The sequence below is a fragment of the Athene noctua genome, chromosome 4 (assembly GCF_965140245.1).
Source record: "Athene noctua chromosome 4, bAthNoc1.hap1.1, whole genome shotgun sequence".
NCBI lineage: Eukaryota > Metazoa > Chordata > Aves > Strigiformes > Strigidae > Athene > Athene noctua.
In genome coordinates, this window is record NC_134040.1 from 36497257 (window position 1) to 36520871 (window position 23615).

The 23615-nt window shown below is 38.4% G+C and overlaps 1 protein-coding gene across 9 annotated transcripts in view; it reads right to left on the bottom strand.

Moving 5' to 3' along the window:
- Positions 1-23615, bottom strand: part of GAB1 (GRB2 associated binding protein 1) — a 103033-nt gene that overhangs the window by 24346 nt on the left and 55072 nt on the right. For 7 of the 9 annotated variants that reach the window (XM_074905013.1, XM_074905016.1, XM_074905017.1 and 4 more), the window contains exons 2-5: positions 19487-19781; positions 7986-8199; positions 4744-4824; positions 160-764 (exon numbers count right to left, since the gene is read on the bottom strand). In XM_074905013.1, the coding sequence (XP_074761114.1) occupies positions 160-764; positions 4744-4824; positions 7986-8199; positions 19487-19781 (1195 nt within the window). The remainder of the gene's footprint in view (positions 1-159; positions 765-4743; positions 4825-7985; positions 8200-19486; positions 19782-23615) is intronic. The other 2 variants (XM_074905014.1, XM_074905018.1) reach the window with 1 other exon arrangement.

Consider the following 23615-nt stretch of genomic DNA (forward strand, 5'->3'; position numbering starts at 1 on the left):
GACTGCTTTGTGAAGGGCTACACACTTTTTCTTAAAGGCTAGAAACGCCCCTCATGTCATTCAGTCCATTTGTATCATTCACATCACATCATTCATCACAAGATTACATCATTTAACACAAAAGTTCTTGAAGAGCAGGATAAACCATGGAACACTGACCTTTACGAAAGATATTCAAATCTACAGTTGAAATGGTATTACTGCGCGAGGGTGGCATTCCTGCTGTAGGGATGCAATAACTATTATCAGTGTCTGAAGCAGTGCGACTAATGCTACATGTTTCCACAGGCGATCGATCTGCAGCGTGGTGAGGTTTTGGTGGACGAGGAGGAGGAATATCTGGAATAGTTTCCAGTTTTGAAGTCTGAGACAATGTTCCTTCTGGAAAAGTTCGTGGAATCTGGTAAGTACCTCCAGGTGTGGGGGGAATGTCATAGCTAATAGAGATGTGTCTCATCTGTGCGTCTAATGAAGATATTGCTGATGGGGTATTGAAAACATGTTGCTCTCCTTCTGCATCAGTCCCAGATGGAGATGCTGCCTTCGGTAAAACATCCTGTGAGTAACTCCGAGGCAGGTTATAAAGGCTGCAGTCTGCCAGTGTCAGTCCAGTACGAGAAGGCGGAGAGTCATAGACACCTTGCTGCTGAAAAAAGCCATTCACAGCATGCTTGCTCGCTGATGGAGCAGGATTTTTGTGGGAGGGCACATTATCATTGCAGTCTGTTTCAGAAGAGCTGGATTTTGCTGAGTCAGCATGAGATCTACACATAAGATTGTAAGATTGAAATGCTGATGAAAATATACACAAAAACAAACATTGCAAATAATAAACAGACTATTTAAAATGTAAACAACTGAAGTCTATCAGTCTCTTCCAATTTTAATTTTTTTTAATGAAATGCAGGAACTCAATTATTAAACAAACAGTAGTACGCAAGAAATACCCTAACTACATACATACAAATCCATGCATGTCAAACAGATAACACAAGTGGGGAGCTTCAGCAGCAGCTAAACAACAAGATGTTTCATAAAGTAAGTGATTTCCACCACATTGATTTGGAGTACAGTTTGTTTGGGGCTGGAATTTTTATTTTTTTTTAAACCCATGCTGCAACCAGCAGCACTTTAACAGCACTGTTAAAGGTAAAAATAATACACTCAATCCTTGGATTTACAGTACTTGTTCTTTTCATACTAATTAGAACTAGCATTAGAGGTGCGACTGCTTGTAACACCCTTAAGTGCATGCCTCAAGTTATCTACTGACCATATAAAACTGGTTTGAAATACATAAAGGAGAAAGAAATAACAGTAAGAACAGAAATAGGAGGAAGATAGCATGCTCTTTGGGGGGAAAAAAAAAATCCATAGGATGTATCTGCAACAGAGTGCTTTTGTCTTGAATGCAAGTTAAGGCAGTGTGGTTATATAAAGCTGCACAGTATTTTACCTTTGATTTCTTTGGAAATTCCATCTTTTATGAGAATAGCACTCAGTAATACTAGTACTAACTGGTACCAGTAAGCTTACATGAAAAGTAAACACATCACAATTTTTTTTTTTTTTGTAAGCCTCCCCAGCTACCTTGCTCCAGGCAGAGAAATTCTGTTATCAGTCTGACTCCTTGCTTAAATGAAAGTCAAAACAGTGGCAAAATACTAACACAGGTGGAGTTAATGCCATCCACTCTTTGATCAATCATTCCATGATATCTCCTATTACCACAGTACCATAGCACTGTATTAATTTATACATACGCATGTAAATATTTCAGCATGCATATCAATGAATAGCTGCTATACTACTCTTACTAATCTCTATTAAGCAACTAGATCATGCAGTTTACAAAACTTCTGAGGAATAAAATACATAAAAATAAACAGCATGACTACCACAAGAAACATTTTAAGAGGCTTTCTACATCAAAGTGATCACAACCAGAAGTTATTGTTCAAATTTCAACTTGTCAGTTAGATCACACAAAACTTCCTTTCTTAAGGGACAGCTGGATTTATCTCCTGAGGTTCTGGTAACCTGAGGAGAAAGGAATCCAGTTTAGCTATTCACTTAGGTTTCCTCTGCAGTCATTGGAGAAACGGAGACTGTGTGAAACACAATCCGTTCTTAGATATCCATCTAAACCCGATGAATCACTTCTGAAGTGCCTCTGCCAGCTATCAAGGGAACTGATGTGATTAGCTTAGACTGGACATCTGCAGTCAAGAAAAATGTTATTCACCTACTCAACTTGTTTTTGTTCTGTTCAATAGCAGAGATACAATCTTCCATCTGTCCGAGCAGCTTATGAGTGTTCTTCTCCAGCTTTAATTATATCACCTTATTCTATTAGTTTGTTCTTAGTTTTTTGGTGTGCAGTTTTGATTTTTTTTTTTTCATTAGAAAAGCTATACTAATTTAGCTTTGGCTACCATTTTAAACCTAGATTTAAGTTCTGTCTCACTGGTTGGAATTGGTTTCTAGGTGACTCTGAACATTGGTCTGCATTTAGTTTAATAGACCCCAAAAAAGAGAAGATAATGTTCTCATTAAGTATTTACACATGGCACAACCAAGGAAGTCAAACTTCCTACATTTCTTACAATGCTGACCATCAAAAACGTATCTCTTGTTTGCTAAGTTTACTTCTTTTGCCTCAGAGCTTCAGAAACCTCTGGAAGTTTAAAACACTTGCAAAGAACAAAGCACACAGAACTGAAGGAACTACATGAGGTTACAGAGTGCAACGTTAAGTTGTGAACATAACTGTGTGACTAGTAACACTCTGAGCTTAGCCCCTGCTGCAGCCCTTGCTCTTTACTCGAAGGATTCATTCAGTTCCTCACTTTCTAGATGTGCTCTTCTAGTCCTGTGGTATTCATTCAGACCGAGGTCCCAAGAAGTGTCACGTGTATTTTACATGAGCAAGTATGGCAAGTATTGTGATCTGTATTTTATATGCTATAAAAATAAAAGTAGGCAGTCTAGAGAAGCTGGACGCTTACAATCAACTGTTGAACCAAAATTATTAGTTCCAGTTCACTAGGATATACTTTAAAATGAAAAAAACCTACAGAAAAAAAATATAAACACTACATTTATCTTACAAAACCATGCAAGAGTATATAACCAAAGCTCAAAATGCAACAACAGCACACGTACGATGCCAGTGCTTAATAATTACCCATCACATGTAAGCAACAAATGCTACCATTTTTAAATTTGGGAGTTTTTCCTGGGTCTAAGTGAATGCTTTTTCCTCTTTCTTGACCACAAGCGCTTGTGAAAACAGAAAACTTTCAGAAACCATGACATAAGGCAGCCAGTCCTGTCATTTGCTCAGCTGATGGCAACAACTTACATTTCTTGTTATAAGAGGGCATTTCTGATTTAGTTCACATTTTTAAAAGCAATCTTTTGGAATCAACTTATCTTGAAACAATCTATTGAAATATATTTCAAAATATGAATGGGTTATAACCAGTCTGATTTTGCAACACGAAAAGTCTGAAGACAGTCTGAAACACAGGCCAAGAAAGCAGTTGATTCCAAAACTAAGACAGAGAATTCAGCCTCTGAAGTTCAACTAGTTTTCAAAAGTCAGTATCAACCACTGATTATCATAATAATCATGATCATGTACAATTTTGAAAATCTACAAAAACATAGTTGATTCATGTTACCTCAAAGAAATTTAGGTTAGGACTAGTGTTCAGGAACAGACTTTACTCCCACTTTTTGTTTAAAAAAAAAAGTATTTCAGATGTATTATTTAGTTGTTTGGGTTTTGTTTAGTAGTAGTATTTTTTTAAAAAGTAGTAGTATTAAAAAAAAAGTATTTAAAGTATTTCAGATGCAGGATGCTTGATGACTTCTACACATAAGTTACCTGAATATTTTTTTTCCTGATGCACTTCAGAACAGCTCAACAACAAAAAAATCAGTTGGCTTAAGTATTCCATTAACAATGGATTAAGGTAAGTATTAATGGCTTTTTACGCCTCACTTTAAAATAATGGCAAGGTTGGGTATAACACAATGAAAATTCCTCACTCTATTTATAAACAGAGGATGACTGTGACATGAATTCAGTGTTATCACATGAGGGCATCACATATCTGCAAATTACGCTAAGTGGCCAAACTATTCCTTATTCAGTGCTAGGACTGGACACATCTTTCCACATATCAAGAAAAGATAACTGTACAGCCTGCTAATCTACAGAGACTGGACATTAAAAAGCACAGAAAAGAGGTGGGATATTGAGGGAGCCCAGTAAAAAGCTTGCCTCCACATACTAAAAACTACTTCTTGACAGAGACACAGAAAAAAGTTTTAAAATAATTTTAGTTTAAGTGTAATTGTGCCATTTTTTAATATGCTGTATTCAGTCTGGCCTGACCACTTGTCCTTTTGAGCTGATTCTATTTCCATCTGCAGTAATCAGTATGACCAATTAACAGAATACTGTGAACAAAGTGGCAACAAAACTGCTCTTGTGCGCCAGCAATCTGGGACAGAAAAAGCAAGCCTAGTAAAAATGTGGATAGGTAAACAAATAAATAAATAATAAACCAGCTTTACTTCCAGAAAATGGAAGCCAAAATGACATAGTTTTTCTGTTAAAACTCACAGGACACCATGCAAGACGCATCTCAAACAAACAGTATTTTCAGGCAAGTTAATGGCTCTGTGACTAATTTCTCACACATGTTCCAAGAATGGCTACTGTTCACTCACTGCAGTGGAATCTTTTTACTTTCAAAATCTTCTAATAGCAGGTATTCCTGCCCTTCTTCTGAGAGAAAGGGTGACCCTTGGCTGGTTCGTAAACATAGAAAAGATGAGGAAGACAGCATTTAGTATTTCAGTATACCTACCGAATGAGCCAGAACAATAAAGGGTTTGGAAACAGTCTTTGGTTGCATTTTCTTATTTAGGAGTCAAATATGAACATTAAATTCTTACTAAATGCTACAGATGAACAATGCTTTTTCCAAGTCAACAGTGATCAGAGCATGAAACTCTTTTAGACAAAATACATCACAATAATTACAGCTCGAAGTGCTGCATCCAATATATTCTCAAACAGTATGCGGTGCATTGCATGACACCATAATGAAGCATTTCAAAATTATTTGTTAGTCCTGAGAAACATCACAGTTCTTAAAAATTTCGAAGAGGCAGGTGGGATACTTCCTCTGTGTTTCACAGTTACCCACCTCACCTGGCAAAGAACCCCAAATCCTTAAAATAAAATTCAGTAGTTCCCAGATTATCTACAAAGCACCATTCAAAATTAGAACAGAAAATGTTCCTTCTGCATATTGACAACTTTAAAGTCTAAAGGGAAAACATAGATACAAACCATTCAAGAAACAATACCTGCCGATTGAATTACATCTACTAAACTTTGCACTTTACACTAAGGAAAAAGATTGCATGAAATACACAGGTAAATTGTTCCAAGTCTGGAAATTAATAGGAAATTGATGCAGCCATTTATTTTTTTCTTCACCTGTAAGGATGTGGATTGGGGTAGTGCATAGACTGCCCTCTAACTGATCATCTTATTAACATGCTACATGGATACACAAAGCTCTAATTCCGCAGGAAAAGGTCTATATCCTTTGTACTCTGGCCCAAATCCAGCAGAATACCTACTGTACCAGACATGTAACCTAAGCAGTCCTTTTAGGTGGAACTAAAACTTCAGCATAACTATTATTCTGAATTTTCATTACTAAAGTCTTAATAAAAGGAGATAGCTATTTAGTGAATTTAAATATAATACTCTAAGCCCCTATAATTTCCAAGTAATCACAATGCCAATGTTTCGCTGTCTTCAAATACTCCTATAAAAATGTCATTCATTTAAACATTCTCTACACTCCCAAAGATTATCTGAGTTCTTTCTCAGTTCCCTCATCATTTCATCTCCACTGGACCTTCTGCCTTCCCCACCACCCAAATACCTTCTCTCTTGTGTCACCAGCGTCTTCCTCAAGAAATTTTGCAGGCTATTCATACTCTGTACCTTGATGCATTTTGTGCCTCCTTTCACGGTCTCCTCAGACTTTACTCCCTTTACTTAACCCACACGTCACACAACAGTGGAAGTCAGGTCAGAAAGTCAATTATACATCTCAACCGTGATCACTAGTACAAACAGGATTCATATGGTGGTGTTAGACCCTGTGTCCATCCCTCACAGAAGCCAAAGGGCATTCATATTTCTGCTGAGCCAAAGTGCTGAAAAGAGAAGTCAAGATTTCTCTGCCAAGTCATTTTGGAAGCAATACCAAACTTTTTGACAGCTTTTGGCAGGAAAAGTGGCATACCTCTTATTCACCACCAACTTCTAAACATCACTAAACACTGAAATCTTCAACACTGAGAAAGTAGGCAGTGCGTGTTCCACTCTCTCGCAGGAGGCTCTGGGGTCTCTGCCATGCTGACCGTAACCTACACATTCCATACTCCGGGGGAACTGTAAGCTCATTCCTCCGTTTTATAAGAAAAATTGTAAAGGGTGGTTACTTTTCTACCATGTAATCATCAGTAAAAGGAGCAGGAAACTCCTCAGGCACAACAGAGCAAGATAAAAATGCCAAGGGAGCAGAGAGCACATGGCACAGGTAAAACTGGCAGAGCATCAAGGGGTTGATGAAGAAGGCACCGCCACTAAAAAGGTATGGCCCTAAGGGAGTATGCAAAATACTCATGAAAACACTTTCAAAGGAAGCTTTTCTCAGCCTTCCATGTGCTTGTCTCAATCACAAAAAGAATATGACGTTTTGTTTATTTTTCTGGAAATACCCCTGCAGATTTTATTTTGAATTACCACAGAAAAGAAGCTTGCCAGAGAGATTCTTCCCACTCAAGTTTGGAAAGGACCTCTGGAGATTATCTGGTCAGCTCTTCCAATAACTCTGAGCAAACCCAACTTCAAAGTCAGGGGAGGCTCCTTAGGAGCTTGTCCAGTCAAGTTTGTTTGTTTCTGGTTGCTGTTGTTGTGTTTTTTGTTTTTTTGGGTTTTTTTTAAATCTCAGAGGACAGAGATTCCACTAAGTCTCTGGGCAGCCTGCTCCAAGGGATTGCCACTGTGATCCATTCTGAAAAACCATAGCGATATTTCCCAAGTAGCTTCCATAAATATCATACCTTCCTATGCAAGAGGAGCTGTACATCTATTTAAGTTAGAAGTAGCAGTTGGAGAAATAAGTATTCAGTAGAAGGTCTCAATTATTTCCTTAAAATTTCCTATTGCATGCTACTCTGGGAGAACTGATTGTGTGGGTACTCTTTATTCAGTAAGAATTAAGGCTTATTTGAGCTTGTTTATAAACACCTGTTATTTGAAAAAAGTTAAAATTCAGATACAGAAATTGAGTGGTTTAAGTCTCCTGCACTCTTAGTTATCAAAAAATAATTATCTTTTACTCTTGCTTGAGAGTCTGAACCATGATAGTAATAGTCAACAAATACTATTCAAGGATTCTGTATTCAGTGATGTGGTAACCTGGCAGGTAATAATAAATATTAGCATGTTTTACTGAGTCCCTTCCATACAAGCTTTATAACTGGCAAAACCAGAGCACCAAATACCAGAGGGGAGAAAAGCTAAATTCCTCCATTTTTTTCTAGTCGTAGACTGGACTAAACACACCAAACTGTGGCTAAAGAAAGGGTATTTCTCTGTTCTGTGTCATGCATCACTCCGAGCTACAATGAAATGCTTGAATCATTGCATTTTTCTGATACTTCATATTGGCAACTGCTGTCCATGCTTTTGAAGAACGCAATATGGGTGTAGCACTGATCAAACAACTTACTATTGCTGCAAAAATTCAAGCATAAAAAGAAAATCAGATTACATACATCCAAACGTTCAATGACTCTGCAATAAAAAAAGTACTTTTAGCACAAACATTCTTGGCCTGTAATACAAATAAGCATTATTAAGAAAAACTGTCACTTACCTCATAGGTTCAGGTTTTTTACTTTGACAGTTTATTAGCAGTAGGTAGTCTTGAGGATCTTCTTGACCAGAGGAAGACTCCAGTGGGGGGATGTTAATAAGCTGGTAAGGAGGAGGTAGGGAAGATTCTGCTTGCATGGAAGGTGGTGAAGTGTTGATGGGCAAGGGTAACTCAGCAGATGGCTGTAAAGAACTGACCGGTGGCTTCACAGCATCTGCAAACATAGAAGCAAATCGTTCTTTTTACAATGACGAAATAGTCTTACAATACTAGCAAAAAATTTATTAACAGAGGATGAGAAAAGGCAGAGTTTTTAAACCCAAAATTTTAAATCAGTGGACATTAGAATATCTGGATATTAACATTTGTTTCAGAGTATTTCTGTATGAAATTACATAATGTCTTTGTATTTTCTCAAACTGTAATCAAATTACTTTCTTAAGTATGCCTTGGAAACAGAGGTTATGCCTTATTTAATGACTTATTTAACCTGTTTTCTGGTCACAGTAAAAACAAAGATGCTGACAGCTGCAGTAAGACAGCTAAGAACACAAATCTGTTGTTTTCATCAAGAGCAGACAAAGGCCCATAGGTTATTACTCAAATATGGCAACCTGAGTCAGCACTTGCATGTATTCATCCCTTTTTAACCAAGGTCACTTCGACATTTGAGATTAGTCACCAGTCAAGAACTGGTCCCTCTCAATATCTGAAAAGCAACAGGAAAAACACTGCCTGTGCAATGGAAGATTCCTTAACGACTATAAAAATAACAGAGGTACAACAGGTACCATGGTTCCACTAAGCCCCCTCATTACATACCCCAACTTCTTCTAGCATAATAAATGAGGTAGCTGTGGCTTGTTGTTATTGTTCAGACTGGGTTTTTTGGAGGGGAGAGAGGTGGTGCTGCGGGGTGTTTTTTAAAATAACCTTGTCTTTATAATTCTTATCCACTTCCCATTCATGTATATTCTAAACTAACTTTTTTCCTTTCAAATCCATGTATCCTGACTATTAAATTATCTGGCAGACTGGAAAATATTGACACTGTAAAACATTAAACAATCATTTAACTTTTTCATTGTTTTAATGACACATTGACTAAATACAACATAATTAAGCAAATTGTTCCTCAATTATCAAGGCTCCCTTGTACTTGCAACTCATTGTACATTCCAACTTGCACATCCCAAGAATGGACGCTGATTATTAGCATTATTTAAACGAACATATTATTATCCAGTGTAGACTGCTCCTGTTAGGCCAGTAAAAGTAAACTTCATCCAGCTTCTACTTCCCAGTACTATCCTGGGAAGAACAGATGAGCAGACCAGAACATAGCCCTCCTGCTTCCAGTTCTGTGTACACTAGGTACAAGTAATTTAGACGTGGAAATAGGAACAACAGTACTTGCTTTGAACTCCCATGGCACTTACACAGGCTCGCAAATTAAATCCCACCACACCCGTGTGGGTGGAAGAAGTCTAGATATATGAAAATTCCTCAACTCAACCTACCTGAAAAGGTAGGATAACCTAAAAAAAAAGTTTTTATACAAAGTTGCGACTGACTTAGCCATCAAACTAGTTAGCAGAACAAAGGCAAAACCAGGCTGCACCCAGTGATCACACACACAAAAATAAAATGGCTTCTTTATTTCATGCTTAAACATTAAAATATGAACAATTTTCTATCATATAGAAATTTCAAGAGCATGAAGGAGACTATTTGAGGCTTCTACTGCTATTTCTTCATTCCCCTGATGTTGGGGTTCAATATGATGTTGGGAACAGAGAGGTGTCTGAATCTGTTACCAGGCATATATTTCTTGCTCTTGGAAAAGATGTAGTCAGAGAAAGGACAAGTAGCTCTCTGTCCTACCCCCTCCAGCACTGAGGAATGCAAGTAAATTTATACATGAATAAGAGCAGAGAAGAAAGGTTTCCTGCCTTTCTTGATACACTATCATACTTCAGCCACACTTATAGACAAGATCCTCAAGGGCTTCGGTGTACTACAATCCCCACCCCTGTTCCTTGTCCCTGACTATACACAACCTTCACGTCATCAGATCTGCTTGGTGCCAAGTTTACACAAGGGGAAAAAAGAAATCAAACAGGACATCCCTGCAGCTTCCAGGGAATATGGGTGTGTTCATTAGACCACAGGTAGTCAGGAGAGCTCAACAGGTATACAGGAAGATGCATGCCTACGTGAGGCTGATGCATCTAAACAACCATGCACTAGCATTCCCAGGAAGAGTAACCAGACTCAAGGGTAACTTTCCAGGGAAAAATAGAATCAAGAAGCTTGGAAGAGGACCAATGTATCCACCAAGTTTGGAGAAAGAGTTACTTCCCTGGTGGAGTAAGAAAAAAGTGTGTTTATGTGTGTGAGAGAGAGAGAAAGAAAATTAAGTTAAAGGCTGTCTATAAATTGTAATTGGTGAAAAGAGACAAGGTAGTGAAAACCATTGGGTTGAATATACTGGCTCAGACCACTGTCTCTGAAGCCCACAATGCCACCTCTGATGGTGGCCTGCTGCAGACAGACCGAGCACAAGCCTGCCATACTGCCCCAGCTTCTGGGGCTCTACAGCTCCGGGGCACCCCAGTTCAGAGGCTGCATCCACAGTCTATGCTGACCAGCCCCTGCCAAACTTTTATCTGAATTTCTCCTACCCCTTAGGAGTACATTTCTCTTTTTGACTTCTACTACCATCCTGTGGCAGGCAGCTCCACACCTTACTATGTATGGCATGAAAAAACCACTTCCTTTTATTTTAAACCTGCTGCCTGATAGTTCCTCTTGATATTCTTCAACTCCCACCTTCAGAAAAACAGTGAACTACTGCCTCCTACTCACAATCCCCATTCCCAACTTTACACAACTCTGTCACAGCTTTAGAGTTGGTGCTGCTTAATTTTTCTTGGCACAGAAGCCATTTCAGTGCAGATCTGGTTTCCCTTCACCCTCACCTTTCCTAGCTTTACTAATTCCTTCCTGAGAAGGGAAACTAACTATTGCATAAGACGCATAAAAAAGTCTGTGACACTTATTGATTTACAAAGACATAACAATAATTCATTCTGTTCCTAGCCTAAGCATCTACATTTTGACTAAGTATTAAAGGTGACACTGTCCAACCTTCCATTAGGTTCATGATCTCTTCTCTAAGCAAGGATTTGGGGCCCATAAATGTTACTGGATTGTTAGGGATACTTTCCTTGTGATGAGCTGCCTCGTTTATTTTGACACAGATACCACTTGACAAAACCCCTGCATCCTCCTACAGATCACTCGTGGGGGTTTTTTGTGTGATTTGGTTGAGATTATTTTTTTTTTTTTTTATAGTGGATAGAGCACTAAACTATTAAAATACCAACTTTCTGATCTGAAATTCATCCTCATACAGGCATTTTGTATGTGTTAAATAGTGTAGGCTAATGCCTGGAGCAACTGAACTTAGTCTAAAGCACTTCACTGCTGGGCTATGTCTTATTCACTTTACGCATTCAAGCTACTTCAAATATCCCTACTAAGAAAACAGTAATGTTAATGACTTTCATCACTGAGCAAATGAATGCTGTTTGCTATCTGTACCCTCTCAAATATTCTCTTTAGCCATGTACTTCAGAAGCTGATAATGAAGGAAAGAGTTTCTCCCAGCAGGCTGTTACGATTTCAAAGAGAACAATCATCAACTTGCTCCACTTTGGACTAGCAGATTTTTAGGGAAGGGGTCATCTGCACACCAAAGAGTGTTGTAAGTCATTTGGTTTGTTCCCAGAGCTCAGACACTCGGACTGCTTTGAAATAACTGGGAGCTGGAAAAACATCCAGAATATTTAACATGCAAATGAACATAACAAGAATCCTGTTTTGTTTTTATAATTCCTGCATTCAGTACAGCTAGTACAAGCAGCTTTCTCAAAACAGGGCAAGAGTTTTATCTTTTTCCAGTTGGTTTGTTAAGAGCAGTTACAGGCATCAGCTTTGCTAGAATTTACACTTTTTTCCTCAAAACCATTTGTGTGTTTGCCTCACTAATAAAACAATAATAAAATTAATGAGGTAAAGAGAACATTTACTAAACAAGAATAATAAAAGGCTCCCCTCTCTTCCTTCTTAACTACATAAAACTTCTTTATTTCACGTGTTCCTGTATCTGTGCTTTATGAACAGTCAAGAAGATTTGAGTGTGGGAGTTTGCATTTAGGATTGGTTTTGTGGGGTTTTGGTTTTGTTTGTTTTTTTTTTAAATGAGCAAAAATCAAATTGTTTTCTACATTATGATATATAGCCTCTTAATATTCTAATTATGTAAATACTTGAAATGTTCTCATAGTGAACAAAACACACAAGCCTCATTACAGCAAGCATTTCTTTAAAAGTCAAAATTGCAATCCAAGAAAGAAAATGAATTCTTTGCAGACCGTAGGTAGAAAGACTAAAATAGAAACGGGCTTCTCCCATTGTAACAGTGAATCAGCAACAGTAATATAATTGCATCACTCCACTACTCTGAGATGTTTCATTCAATCCATTTACTATGAAGAAGATGTTATCATTAAAGCAACCAATGGCCAACAAAATATTAGAGTAATAGCCTCAAACAAAAATTTACAGATACAGTGGGAGCCATTATAAAAAAATTACCTCACTTTAAGGATTAAAATTACTTTTTTTTTAATTAAGTCTGTTAAGTTGTTATCTGTGCTGCTTAATGTAATGAGACATCCTGAAATATGCTGCTGGAGTTTCCTCTAGCGTCAGCTTCTACACCATCTCAAGTGAAAGATCCTGTAATCGAAGGGCTGCATGTGTACACTGATGCACACAAACAAGCACTTGCTCTGCTTGCATATTCAACACAATAGACACGAGGCAGATGCAGCCCAGAAGATGTGTGGACACATTATGCTGAAAACCAAACCCAGACTAAGTGATCTGCTTGCAGTGATATCGAATCTATGCAGTGAGCCTCAATTCTGGACCTTTCTGCTATACTCAGAGAAAATCCTTTAACATACTTTAATAAAAAGTTCCTGTGCATTTTGTAAGTTCGTTTTCTTAGTTCAATATAATCTCAAAGTATCTCTCTTTTTCTGAAGATAGATGATATCCTATTTAAAAAAGACTAACAAAGAACACATCAGTTGCTCGCTGTATATTGAGCTCAGGACAACGCTGCCTCCCACTTTCAAACCAGAAGCTTGACCTACTGTTCCTGGTTCCTACAACACACTGAAGTCTCTGGCTTGCCGAGCTCACATCTAACAAGTAGTACTTACTATCTGCAGTTCATATGTAGTTTTAAGCTGCACTTTTGGTCACCCACTTAAAATTTGAAAACACCAAAGGTATTTCCACTCTGAATTTCTTCCCCCTCTTCACCTGCAATTTTCTTCTGAAGACTATTCATTCAAAAGGGGAAAAAACAAAACAAAACAAAACAAACATCTGTAGCCTGTTCTCTCAGTCTTCAGATGGTATGCAGGCTGTGTGCTGCAGGAAAAATAATCAGGGAGTCCTGTTATAGACTAACTTCTGTAGGTGCTTGTGAAGAGAAACAGCGCAGCCCACCACATTAAAATGTTTGGAGTTTTTTCTTCATTAAAAGGGCCAGAACTCTCCTGGGCTGCAGGATGCTGTCTGAAGCTGTAGGGCCCTCTGTGCTTCTGAGAGGTTTTCAGTGCTCCACGTACTGCCTCATAGCACCTCACTACTTCAGAACTAGCACTCTGCAGAAGTTTTCCAACCCACCCTCTTGCAATCCCCTTCTCCTAGCAAGTCATCAGGTGACATTAATGCTACAGAAGGTGTCCAGCAGGAACCAGGGAAAATTAATTACCTAGGTGTATTAGATTCAGTTTCTCTTTCCTCAAGGAAGAGCAGAATCATCTTCCATGTGAATTTTTGTCACATGCAGCTGGCAGCTTAAGATAACCCCAAACAATATTAGATTCTGATCGCAGTCCTGACTAAGTTCCATCTTTTAGTATATACGTTTTATTTTCTCCCCCCTCACATACTGGTAAAAGAAGACCTGTTGTAGATTTTCTGCTCTATTCATCATCTCAGCCACCTATCCTTTAACCACATCATCTGAAGTTGACATATTAGTCTTCTTTCTCTCCTTTGGATAATGGGCAACAATTATCTCAGCTTTGCCTCCCTTTACTCAGCTCTTTAGCCACCAGCAACCACCTCTATCAAACCTGCTATACCAAATCTCAGGTCCTTCTCTGGTCCCACTTCTTCTAATTTTATTAATCCTCTGCAATTTTGCCAGATGAAATCTTGCAACTCTGACAGCTTAATTCACACTCTATCCTCACATTCCTCTCAGCAATTCCATCAGCAAAAACACCTCATGTTTGTACATCTCTAGTAGCCATTACACACCACCTTTACTTCCTCAAACCAACCAATAAAAAAGCCTCCACAAAAAGAGATGTCCTCATGCCACTATTCCCTCTAAACCTACTGCCTCACTTCTAAGACAGGAGACCCACAATGCTTACCTGGAGAGCCTCTCTCCTAATGCTTAGCTCAGTCCTTTCATGTTTTTCTTTACTGCACTCCAGGTCACCAGTTACTCATCCTCCTGGCATGTCATCTTTAACTAGAAAGTCAGCTCGATCCAAGAGACAGAAAAAATCTCAACTCGTCAAGTACATCATCTCTATGGTGCAACTTTCTTACAAACACTTTTTTTAAAGCTTATTACTCTGCCATTACACTTTTCTCTACACTCCTCCAGACCCTTTCTTCATCTAAAAGATCATGCTATTTCTCTTCACTTTTGAATCCTTTCATGACCAAGGTCTCTAATATTCATTGTGTGTTACCGAGATAGTGATTTTGATTTGCCAAGTGTGCCAGTCTCTATCATCCACTTGTTAAAGCTGTCAAAGGAGAATATTTTTATTCCTTACAGGTAGACCTTTCATGCAGGAAGGGCACTCTAAACACCACTAGTGTCCACTATTTATTTATCAAACACCCCCTGAAAAATTCTCCTCAAAAATCCCTTCAACAACAGTCCAACAACTGAAGCACTAAAACCACATATCTGTCAAAATGGCCATAACCACCTTACTTGCTTCCACTTCTTCCCACATCTCTCATCAACATGCTATGCTGATGTCTCTTACTGCAGATAGTAGTAGTAAGTTCTTAGTGGCAGAGCATGTTTTCTGTTCCATGCTTGTGTTACAGGCAGCGCAGGGGCATCCCGATCCAACACAGCATAGCAGCAGGGATGCCTCACCACACAGCATTAAAGAGAATACAAGGAGTCAGGATGGGAAGGTGAAGTTACATTCATCCTGCCAGTCACTCATATGGCAGCCAAGCTACGAGCAACCTGCTGTGCATGTATTATCAGAGCATAATTTTTAAAAAATTATCTGAATACAATTTTACTATTCAAAATGCAGAAGGCATGAGAGGCTTACACCATATAGCAGCTCCCTGAACAGAAATACCGCAGACTTTGAAAGTGTGTGTATGAAGTGAGCTGTAGCTCTATCAAAGTACAGTCCTTACGATGACAGAAACTTTCTCTACTATGTTTAATTATTTGTGTAAATAATTTCAGATGTCAGCGTCTTGGTCTTATCTTTTCTGTTTTTCTTCTGGTTTACTTGTTATTTCTTTTGGTTTACTTTGTTATTGCTATCTTTATTCAAATGAATACATGCAAGTAACATGTTTGCATATAGTAAGATTATTTCCTCCTTTCCCCGCTCTGCCAAGTACACAATTCACTAAATTACAGAAACACAGAGCTTGATCACATATAAAACATTCATCACATATCTAGTGAATTCTAGGGAAGGGCTTTCACAGCCTGCGCTTTAATATCCTTAGAAGGTTTTTCTCTATCATTACATCACTTACTGAAAGAAACAAGTTACTTCTCTCTTCAGGTAACAACTGATGCACATCTTGCTTATCACAGCTTTTTAGACTTTGAAAGTCAGCTCTTCCCTCAGTATTTTTTTCCTGGGAAAAACAAATCCTTCAACTTTTCTCATCAATCACTTGTAAAAATCCATTTCCTTTATTTCTACCGTTCTTTGACTGTTTATCCCCATGCTTCTGGAAGCTCAGGCCACAGTGCATCATCTGAGGTCTCCACAGCACCAGGCAGAGGAGAACAGTCATTTCCAATGTCCATTTAGTCTCTATCCGAGAACATGTGTTTCTAGAGTTCAAAGCACATGAAACACTGGCAACACATTTTTGCTTATAGTTACATTTCAACCCCTAAATGACCTATTATATTATGACTTCAGAAAGAAAATATGAATGTTAAAAGTGTAGTATGAAACTCAGTGGTAAACTTTGCACATGCATTTTAAAAAGAAAGATGGGACAGAAACAAGCATTTCACAGCTTCTGGTTGAGAACATCAAGCCTTAGCTGAAGAAAACATAAAAAGTACCCAGAAAATTCTTTACATAATTATAAAAATTATTTTTAAAATACTTCCTTCATGTTTCTGTCTTGTTGTAAGTTTAAAAGACCTAATCAATGTAACCTCTTCCTTAAAAGAAAGTCCCTATAAAAAGCCACATAACGTAATTATAATGTAATCATTACACATTACACTATACTATGATGCAATCAGAAAGCTGAAGACACAATGGCTTGTAAATATGACTAAAGAACAAAAATTCATCTACTCAGTCCAAATACAAATGTAACATTGCCAATCTCCAGAATGAACAGATTTCACGTGCATAAATCAATTTCGAGCTGGAAGGTCACAACAAAACATTAGTTAGAAACTACTGTGAAAACTAATTTTTAAGAAAAGGAATAAAAAAACCCAAAAACTTTGCATAATAGGAATTTCTGAAGCAGCAGCTCAGAGCTAGTCTAAAGTGAGTTATTTTTTTAGTCTCTCCACAGCTATGATTAACTCATTCTCCCTCATTCCTCCCAACATCAAAACAATAGTTCCATATTCATTTTCTAATAGCACTAATTACCACCATCTCATCTTTTTCTTTGTAAATCCAAGGATGCAATTGGACTGAGCTTCCAAAGGAGCAGAAGCAGGAGCAACAGACCAGTGGTGCTGCCAGCCCTTGACTGAGCAAAGGACACCAATGAGTCACAGAATTACAGAACAGTTTGGGTTGGAAAGACCATGTAGTCCCAGCCCCCCTGCCATAGCCCAGGTTGCCCAAAGCCCTGTCCAACCTGGCCTTGAACCCTTTCAGGGAGGGGGCAGCCACAGCTTCTCTGGGCAACCTGTGCCAGGGCCTCACCACACTCACAGGGATGATTTTTTTCTTTACATCTAATCTAAATCTACCCTCATTCAGTTTAAAACGGTTATACTCCTAGCCCTATCCCCACACCCCCTGATAAAGAGTCCCTCCCACCTTTTCTGTAGCCCCTTTCATTACTGGCAGGCCGCTCTAAGGTCTCCCCGGAGCATTCTCTTCCCCAGGCTGAACACCCCCAACTCTCAGCCTGTCCTCACAGGGGAGGTGCTCCATCCCCCCCATCATCTTTGTGGCTTCCTCTGGACCTGCTCAAGAAGGGCCATGTCATCTCACAAGACTCTTAACCAGTCTGGCAAGAGACATTTTGTCCAGCTTCAAATAAAATTATCATCTTCTTCTCTAGGCTAAAGGCAATGTTGCTTATGCCCCATACAATCTTTTTTTGTTTAGTTCCATGATAATAGTGCTTTTTTATTGTCTGCAGTGAGCTTCATCTATTTAACTCCTCAAAATAAACTGTAGGTTAACACAGATTTTATAAAGTATGTTTATGACTTGCTCTTCTGTTAGTAGGTAGATTTATCTTGTGAAAATAAGAACTTGGCCATAAACAGACACTCAGCAACTGATTTTCCCATTTTTCTTTTTTAATTCTTCTTCAGTGCATTGCAAGACATCACTAAACCCATAAAACAGACAGTACTATCAACTCTGTTACGTAAAGGTGTTGGAATAATTCAGACAAAGCTAAAATGCCAAAGATGAAACATGTAAAGAGAGTGTAGTGGGGTAAGTTACTGATACAATTGCCTGTAGCAAAAACCAGCTTTGGTCCAAACAGCCAGTGGGGGCAGAGTTAGTGCTCTCCACATTCATATCATTTTTCATCTTCAGTTCAACAGAAGATGTAACACCAACAGAAAATTAAGGACTGGCAATACACCAGCTCTCAGCAAGGAAAGGCCTCATGGCTTTGACCCTACCTCTCTGTTCCACACAATGGGCACATGCTCCTTTGCATTCTCACACACACAAGAGCTGCCAGGTAAACATATTTCCTTCTTAATTCACAGATTCCAAGATTTCTCCCAGAATCAATGATTCCTGAGCACCTCCTGCCCACAACTGCACTGGTACACTCGTGTATCACTCACTGAAAAACAACCACCTGCCTACCTCTCCCCTGTATGTAACGGACACCTGGCAGACTGAATACTGAATCACAATTGATCTTAGAAGCATACTGTGGGTGGTCTCGGTTATATCCAGGATGTCATAAAAACATGCAGGAATTGTCAGAACAAGTACCCTTCACTGAATCTGCTATTAGAGTGGTATTCGTAGATAAAGTTTTTGTGCAAATTTTTAGTTCAAAACTGCCATAAGGAGAAAGAAAAGGGCCTCTCTTCAGAAAGCAACAATATTTTCATATCATTTTTGAAGATCTGGCTGGAGTAGAAGAGATGCAAACCCTCTTTTCCCCACCTCCTTGAACCCACAATCCTACAAAAACCCAGGATTTAACTCTAGCCCCTTCAGTCAGGCATGCTTTACTTATAACCCTCTTATGGCTCCTATTTAATCTTTTCATGGGACTGTGCACAGAACTACAGCAAGTCATGCAACCTACTAATCTCCACAAAGAATGCAGAAATAATAAGTAAATAAATAAGGATAGATTCAGGACAAGCAATGGCCACTAGGTACTTGTAGGAATTAAACACACTACCCTGTTTCCTACAAGCTGCCTTCACACAATGTCTATTTTGGTAGGATTAGAGCTGGATAGTGGAGAACTAAAAGTTATTTTTTGTTTGTTCCGGCTGGTGAGGGGCGGATTTTTTTTTCCCCAAGTTGCAAAGCAGACTGAGAAATGGTAATATTAGAAACCTGACATTTTGCACTCATTCCTGCTTGCATAACTGTATGTTTTTATACCAACTGGGATTCCTTTGATGATTGCGATGATGATCTGTTTTGCATGATTTAACTTAAAGATTTTTATTATACTCTCAAGACCTAACATCATGCAAAACAGGCGAGCCTCATCCCAGTTCTATGGCACACTTAATTTGTAACAAATTCTTAATATCTCCTCTCTATTCTGCTTACTGGCTTTCAGAGTAACAAGGAAGCTTCATAGCCAATGCATACAAGTTTTAAAACATATGCTAAAGATAGTCATCTGATCTTTAAAGCATTGTTTGCATGCAGGCATTGCACTTTCTCAGAAAAACCAACAGAACTTACCCTCATCTGTAGGGTTGAACCCACAGATATCACAGATACATCGAACCCACTTATTCATCTCCTCCTCGCTGTCTGCTACCAAATAGAAAACTCTGTCTATAGTGTTGATATCAAAAATATAACTGTTTTCAAACTCTTTTTTGTTGAATGTCAATCCAGCATCTACTTGTTGACACAAATTTAAGTCAATAATACGAATTGGCTTCTTGGCATGGTCATTTTTGTAGTATTCCAATACATCTGGGTCCCCTGTTAAACGGCCGCTGCGAAGCACAAACCATCTCCTCTTCCATGCCTGAAAATCAGAGAGAGAAAAAAGGAAGAAAAATTAGAAGGAAGAAATCATACTTTAAGACTGTTACCTTTTGTGTATGGTTTCAACCTGGGCTGAACCGAGTAATAGTAAGTAGTTCAATCAGTTACCTATATTTAACAAAATCTATTTACGTATTTTTACAGCAGTGGACTAGAGAATTAGTGAATTTGTATTTTAAAGTTTATTTCTTCGGTATTTCTTTTTTAAGAAGGGGACATAATTAAAATCACTGTTTACAAAATGGGAAAGGATGAATCCAATAAAGAAAAAGAAGGTGAATGGACTAGGAGAGGGAAAAATGCACATAAAAAAAGCTTCTGAAGAAAGCTGACATAGGCATGCTGAATACAAAAAAAATATATATATATATAAAGTGTGCCACAATGTCTTGTTTCCAATATCTGCTGCTTTGAGCTGATGCATTTTAATTATGATTTTTCACTGATACTCAACAATAGTGACCTGCATTTAAAGAACAGACAATCATCACGTCCTACATTTGTCTTGATATTAGGGGAACTCTGCACTTAGTGTCATAACATTTCTACAGTAGGACTTCCCACAGAAAAAGAGCTACATTATTATTTTGGAAACAGAGAGATGGGTATGCAGGGAATGACCAAACATTAACTTTACTGCGTAAAAAACAGTCTCTGTGGAAGGCATGTCCACAGAAGAAATACATTTCACTGTCTGACACATGCCTGTTATACAAGCCTTCTGCTGCTGCAAAAATAAGCTGGTCCAGAAGAAAAGCACAACTAAAATGCCTCATCTTTCAGCTAATCCTCAGCTGCCTTTCATTTCCATGGGCCTCTGTCACCGGGCATAATTGTCACCAAAGATGCTAACTGAAATGAAGAAACAATGTTGTTTGCATACAACTGTCCTGGTGTTACCAACAGCATCTTTATTGCCCCACTTTGCTGCATTTTGGTTCCTCAGCTCCACCAGCAATACAGCATTCGATACTATAAGCTTCCTTACATGCACAAATTCCAGAATAATGGGCATAGTAGAAGAAACTAGACATACTGCCATTGCCCACTAGGAGAGCTGCACTACATTCACAGTTAGAAATCTGGAAGCAGAGACTAGACACAGTGGGGAGCCATCACTGTTTTGTCCATTTGTTTTTATGCTTTTCAGCAAAGTTGGAGACCACAGCCAATCAGTGCAGTAGTCAGGACACTGTGCATTACACCGCAGGCTCACACCATGCCCCAAGGCACCCCATTTAAAACTTGTAGGATATTCAAACAAGGTTGCCAGCAAGCCCTTTGGAAGGTCAAAAAACAGCAGAAGATATAAAAAAACCCAAAACAGGTGAATTTTCCTTTCAGCCAGCCCTGGCTGCATGCTAACCAAGGAAAAGAATGGAATCAGCAAGGATGGTCCCAGAAGAAGTCAAGACATGTGAGGTCCTTTACACACCAAGATGTAGCTTTGAAAACAAGCGTTTCTTACTGTGTATTAGGAACAGATTCAGACCTGTTTTCTTGAGGCAGATGAGTATTTCCATTTGATTTTTATGTAGCTGTTACCTTCAAACAAAACTAGTGGAGGGAGGACATAAAGGACAAAGAGCGAGAACTGTACTGCTCTCCTCCAGCTCCAAACTAGCACCGTCAGCTTTGCACTAGAGACTCACAAAACCCTTATTGTCAAGTGGGCATGCCTTTTTTTGGTATCTAGCTTAGGAAGCTAGTATGAAAAGATAATACAGAAAACAGGAGAAAGGGAAGAATGCCAGACAGCTTAATTAAGGCCTATGATCCATCCCCCAACTACTAAGCCTCTAAAAGTTATTTGATTTTAAGATAACTTTTATAATTTGTAAAAGAAATATATTTATTGTAGTTGTGAACGCAGCATCTGCTTTTAAATGCTGAACTGTGTGAATGAAGTCAAGGTCTCAGGCAACCGTTTCCACGGTAGCAGTAAATTTAACTGGGTGAACAGTAAAACACAAGTCCACATAACACAGATGAAACCCCTTCAATTTACATTTCAAATGTGAGCATCTTCTAGTAGCACAGCTGATAAACCCTGTTTAACAGCAACCCAAAGGCACTGGCAAAGTTTGTTTTGTTTCCTGTTTCCAAATCAAGCAGCAACTTAGATGCTGGGATAACAGGAAACTTCAGTATCAGAGGTTCTCTCTCCAGACAAGGTCGATCTCAGATAACTGTTACGAACCAAACTGCAAAACTCTGTTGCTTCAGCTTTATCTTTAACATCAGCCTTCAGTCATTCAGATTAAATTTTCAAAGTTTAAGTCAGGAGGAAAGAGATTAGAGATTGGAGAGGGACAAGAGCAATTGAGAAGCACAATGCATTTTTGTCTCACAATTTGTGTAACCAAAAAAAACAACCCAAACAACCTCAACTGTATTAATGCAGCGTGAGTCTTCTAGAAGTTAGTATCTAGTACTGTGCTAAGGAGTGAAAGATTCTTAGCAATCCTGACAATCTCTGTTGAGCATTAATGAGTAAATAGGAGTCCTAAAAAATCAGAGAAATCAACCAGCTAAATGGAATTTGCTTTCAACCCCTCAGGCTACAAAATAGCAACTAGAAAGTACTTAAAACATTGAATTTACCCTACCAGCACCTGCTACTATTTTTGAAGAGTGTTCACATAGTGCATATGTGAACATTTATTTCAGTCATATAATGAGTCACACTTACCGACACTGGCACAGATTATATTCAAAAACAAAAGCAATTCCATAAACTAAACACTAATAAGGCAGATACAAAGGTTCTCTGGATTACAGCACAAAGCACAATTTAGCAGCAGAATAAAGCTTAAAGCTAGACAAGCGAACTGACATCAGCATCCTTGCTAATCATAGTACAAAAGCGCCTCTATATTTTGTCAAAGTGCAAAATGAGCCCACATAAATCACTCTTTGTTATTTGAAAATATCTGGGATTCTTAAAGCTTGATCTATTTTTAACATTTCAGTATTTGTCATTGCAACGAAAGCTGTATGCTGCCTCACTAAGTACAGAATACTGTGCTATACTGAAGAGAGCTTCTTCAGTAATGGCTTTCCAAAAAGAAATCTCTAAAAGAGAGTGTGCACGCGTGCAAAAACGTGTTTATGCAAATTTAATTTTTTTTTTACCCCTTTGGGCATTCTTACTTGCAAATTCTGCATCTTCTTTTACAGAGCATGTTACAGACTGTTTCTTATAATAACCAAAAAAGATGCAACTGGTTTGAGTCACAGAAAATTGCAGGTACTAATCATCTGTCACTTTACTGATGTTATCAGCCATACATTACCAAACACTGGTTTTCTGTGCTAAAAGTCAACTGCATTAAGTTTAAGAAATCAAAAAAAACCAGCCTGTATGGGATTTAAACATTTTGTCCCAATACCAGTATCATTCAAATCTGGAAAGCTAATTTGAGAAAACAGAGAATGAATTTTTATAATGAAATATTTTTTCATATATATAAAATGTGTTATTCATATAAATAGGGTTTTAGATATATATTTTATAAATATACTAACACCGCATGCAGATCAAATACCTAATTGTTCCTTTTAAAAGTGTAGTATGGCAAACATCATGGGAATCAAGTTCACCAAAAGCCTGTGTAGGCTTTGTCAATTATTACAAAACGAGGTTTAACGAGGTTTGCTGCTTTTGTTTCAGACTAAGAAGGGCCTTGTGTGCCTCTCAGCTTGTTTTCTCCTTTGAGCTGCAAAGGATATCAGAGGGCCTAACATGGGACACCACCATTCTTGCCAAACATTGTCCTGTTTGTATCATGAGACCATCGTATCATGAGACCTT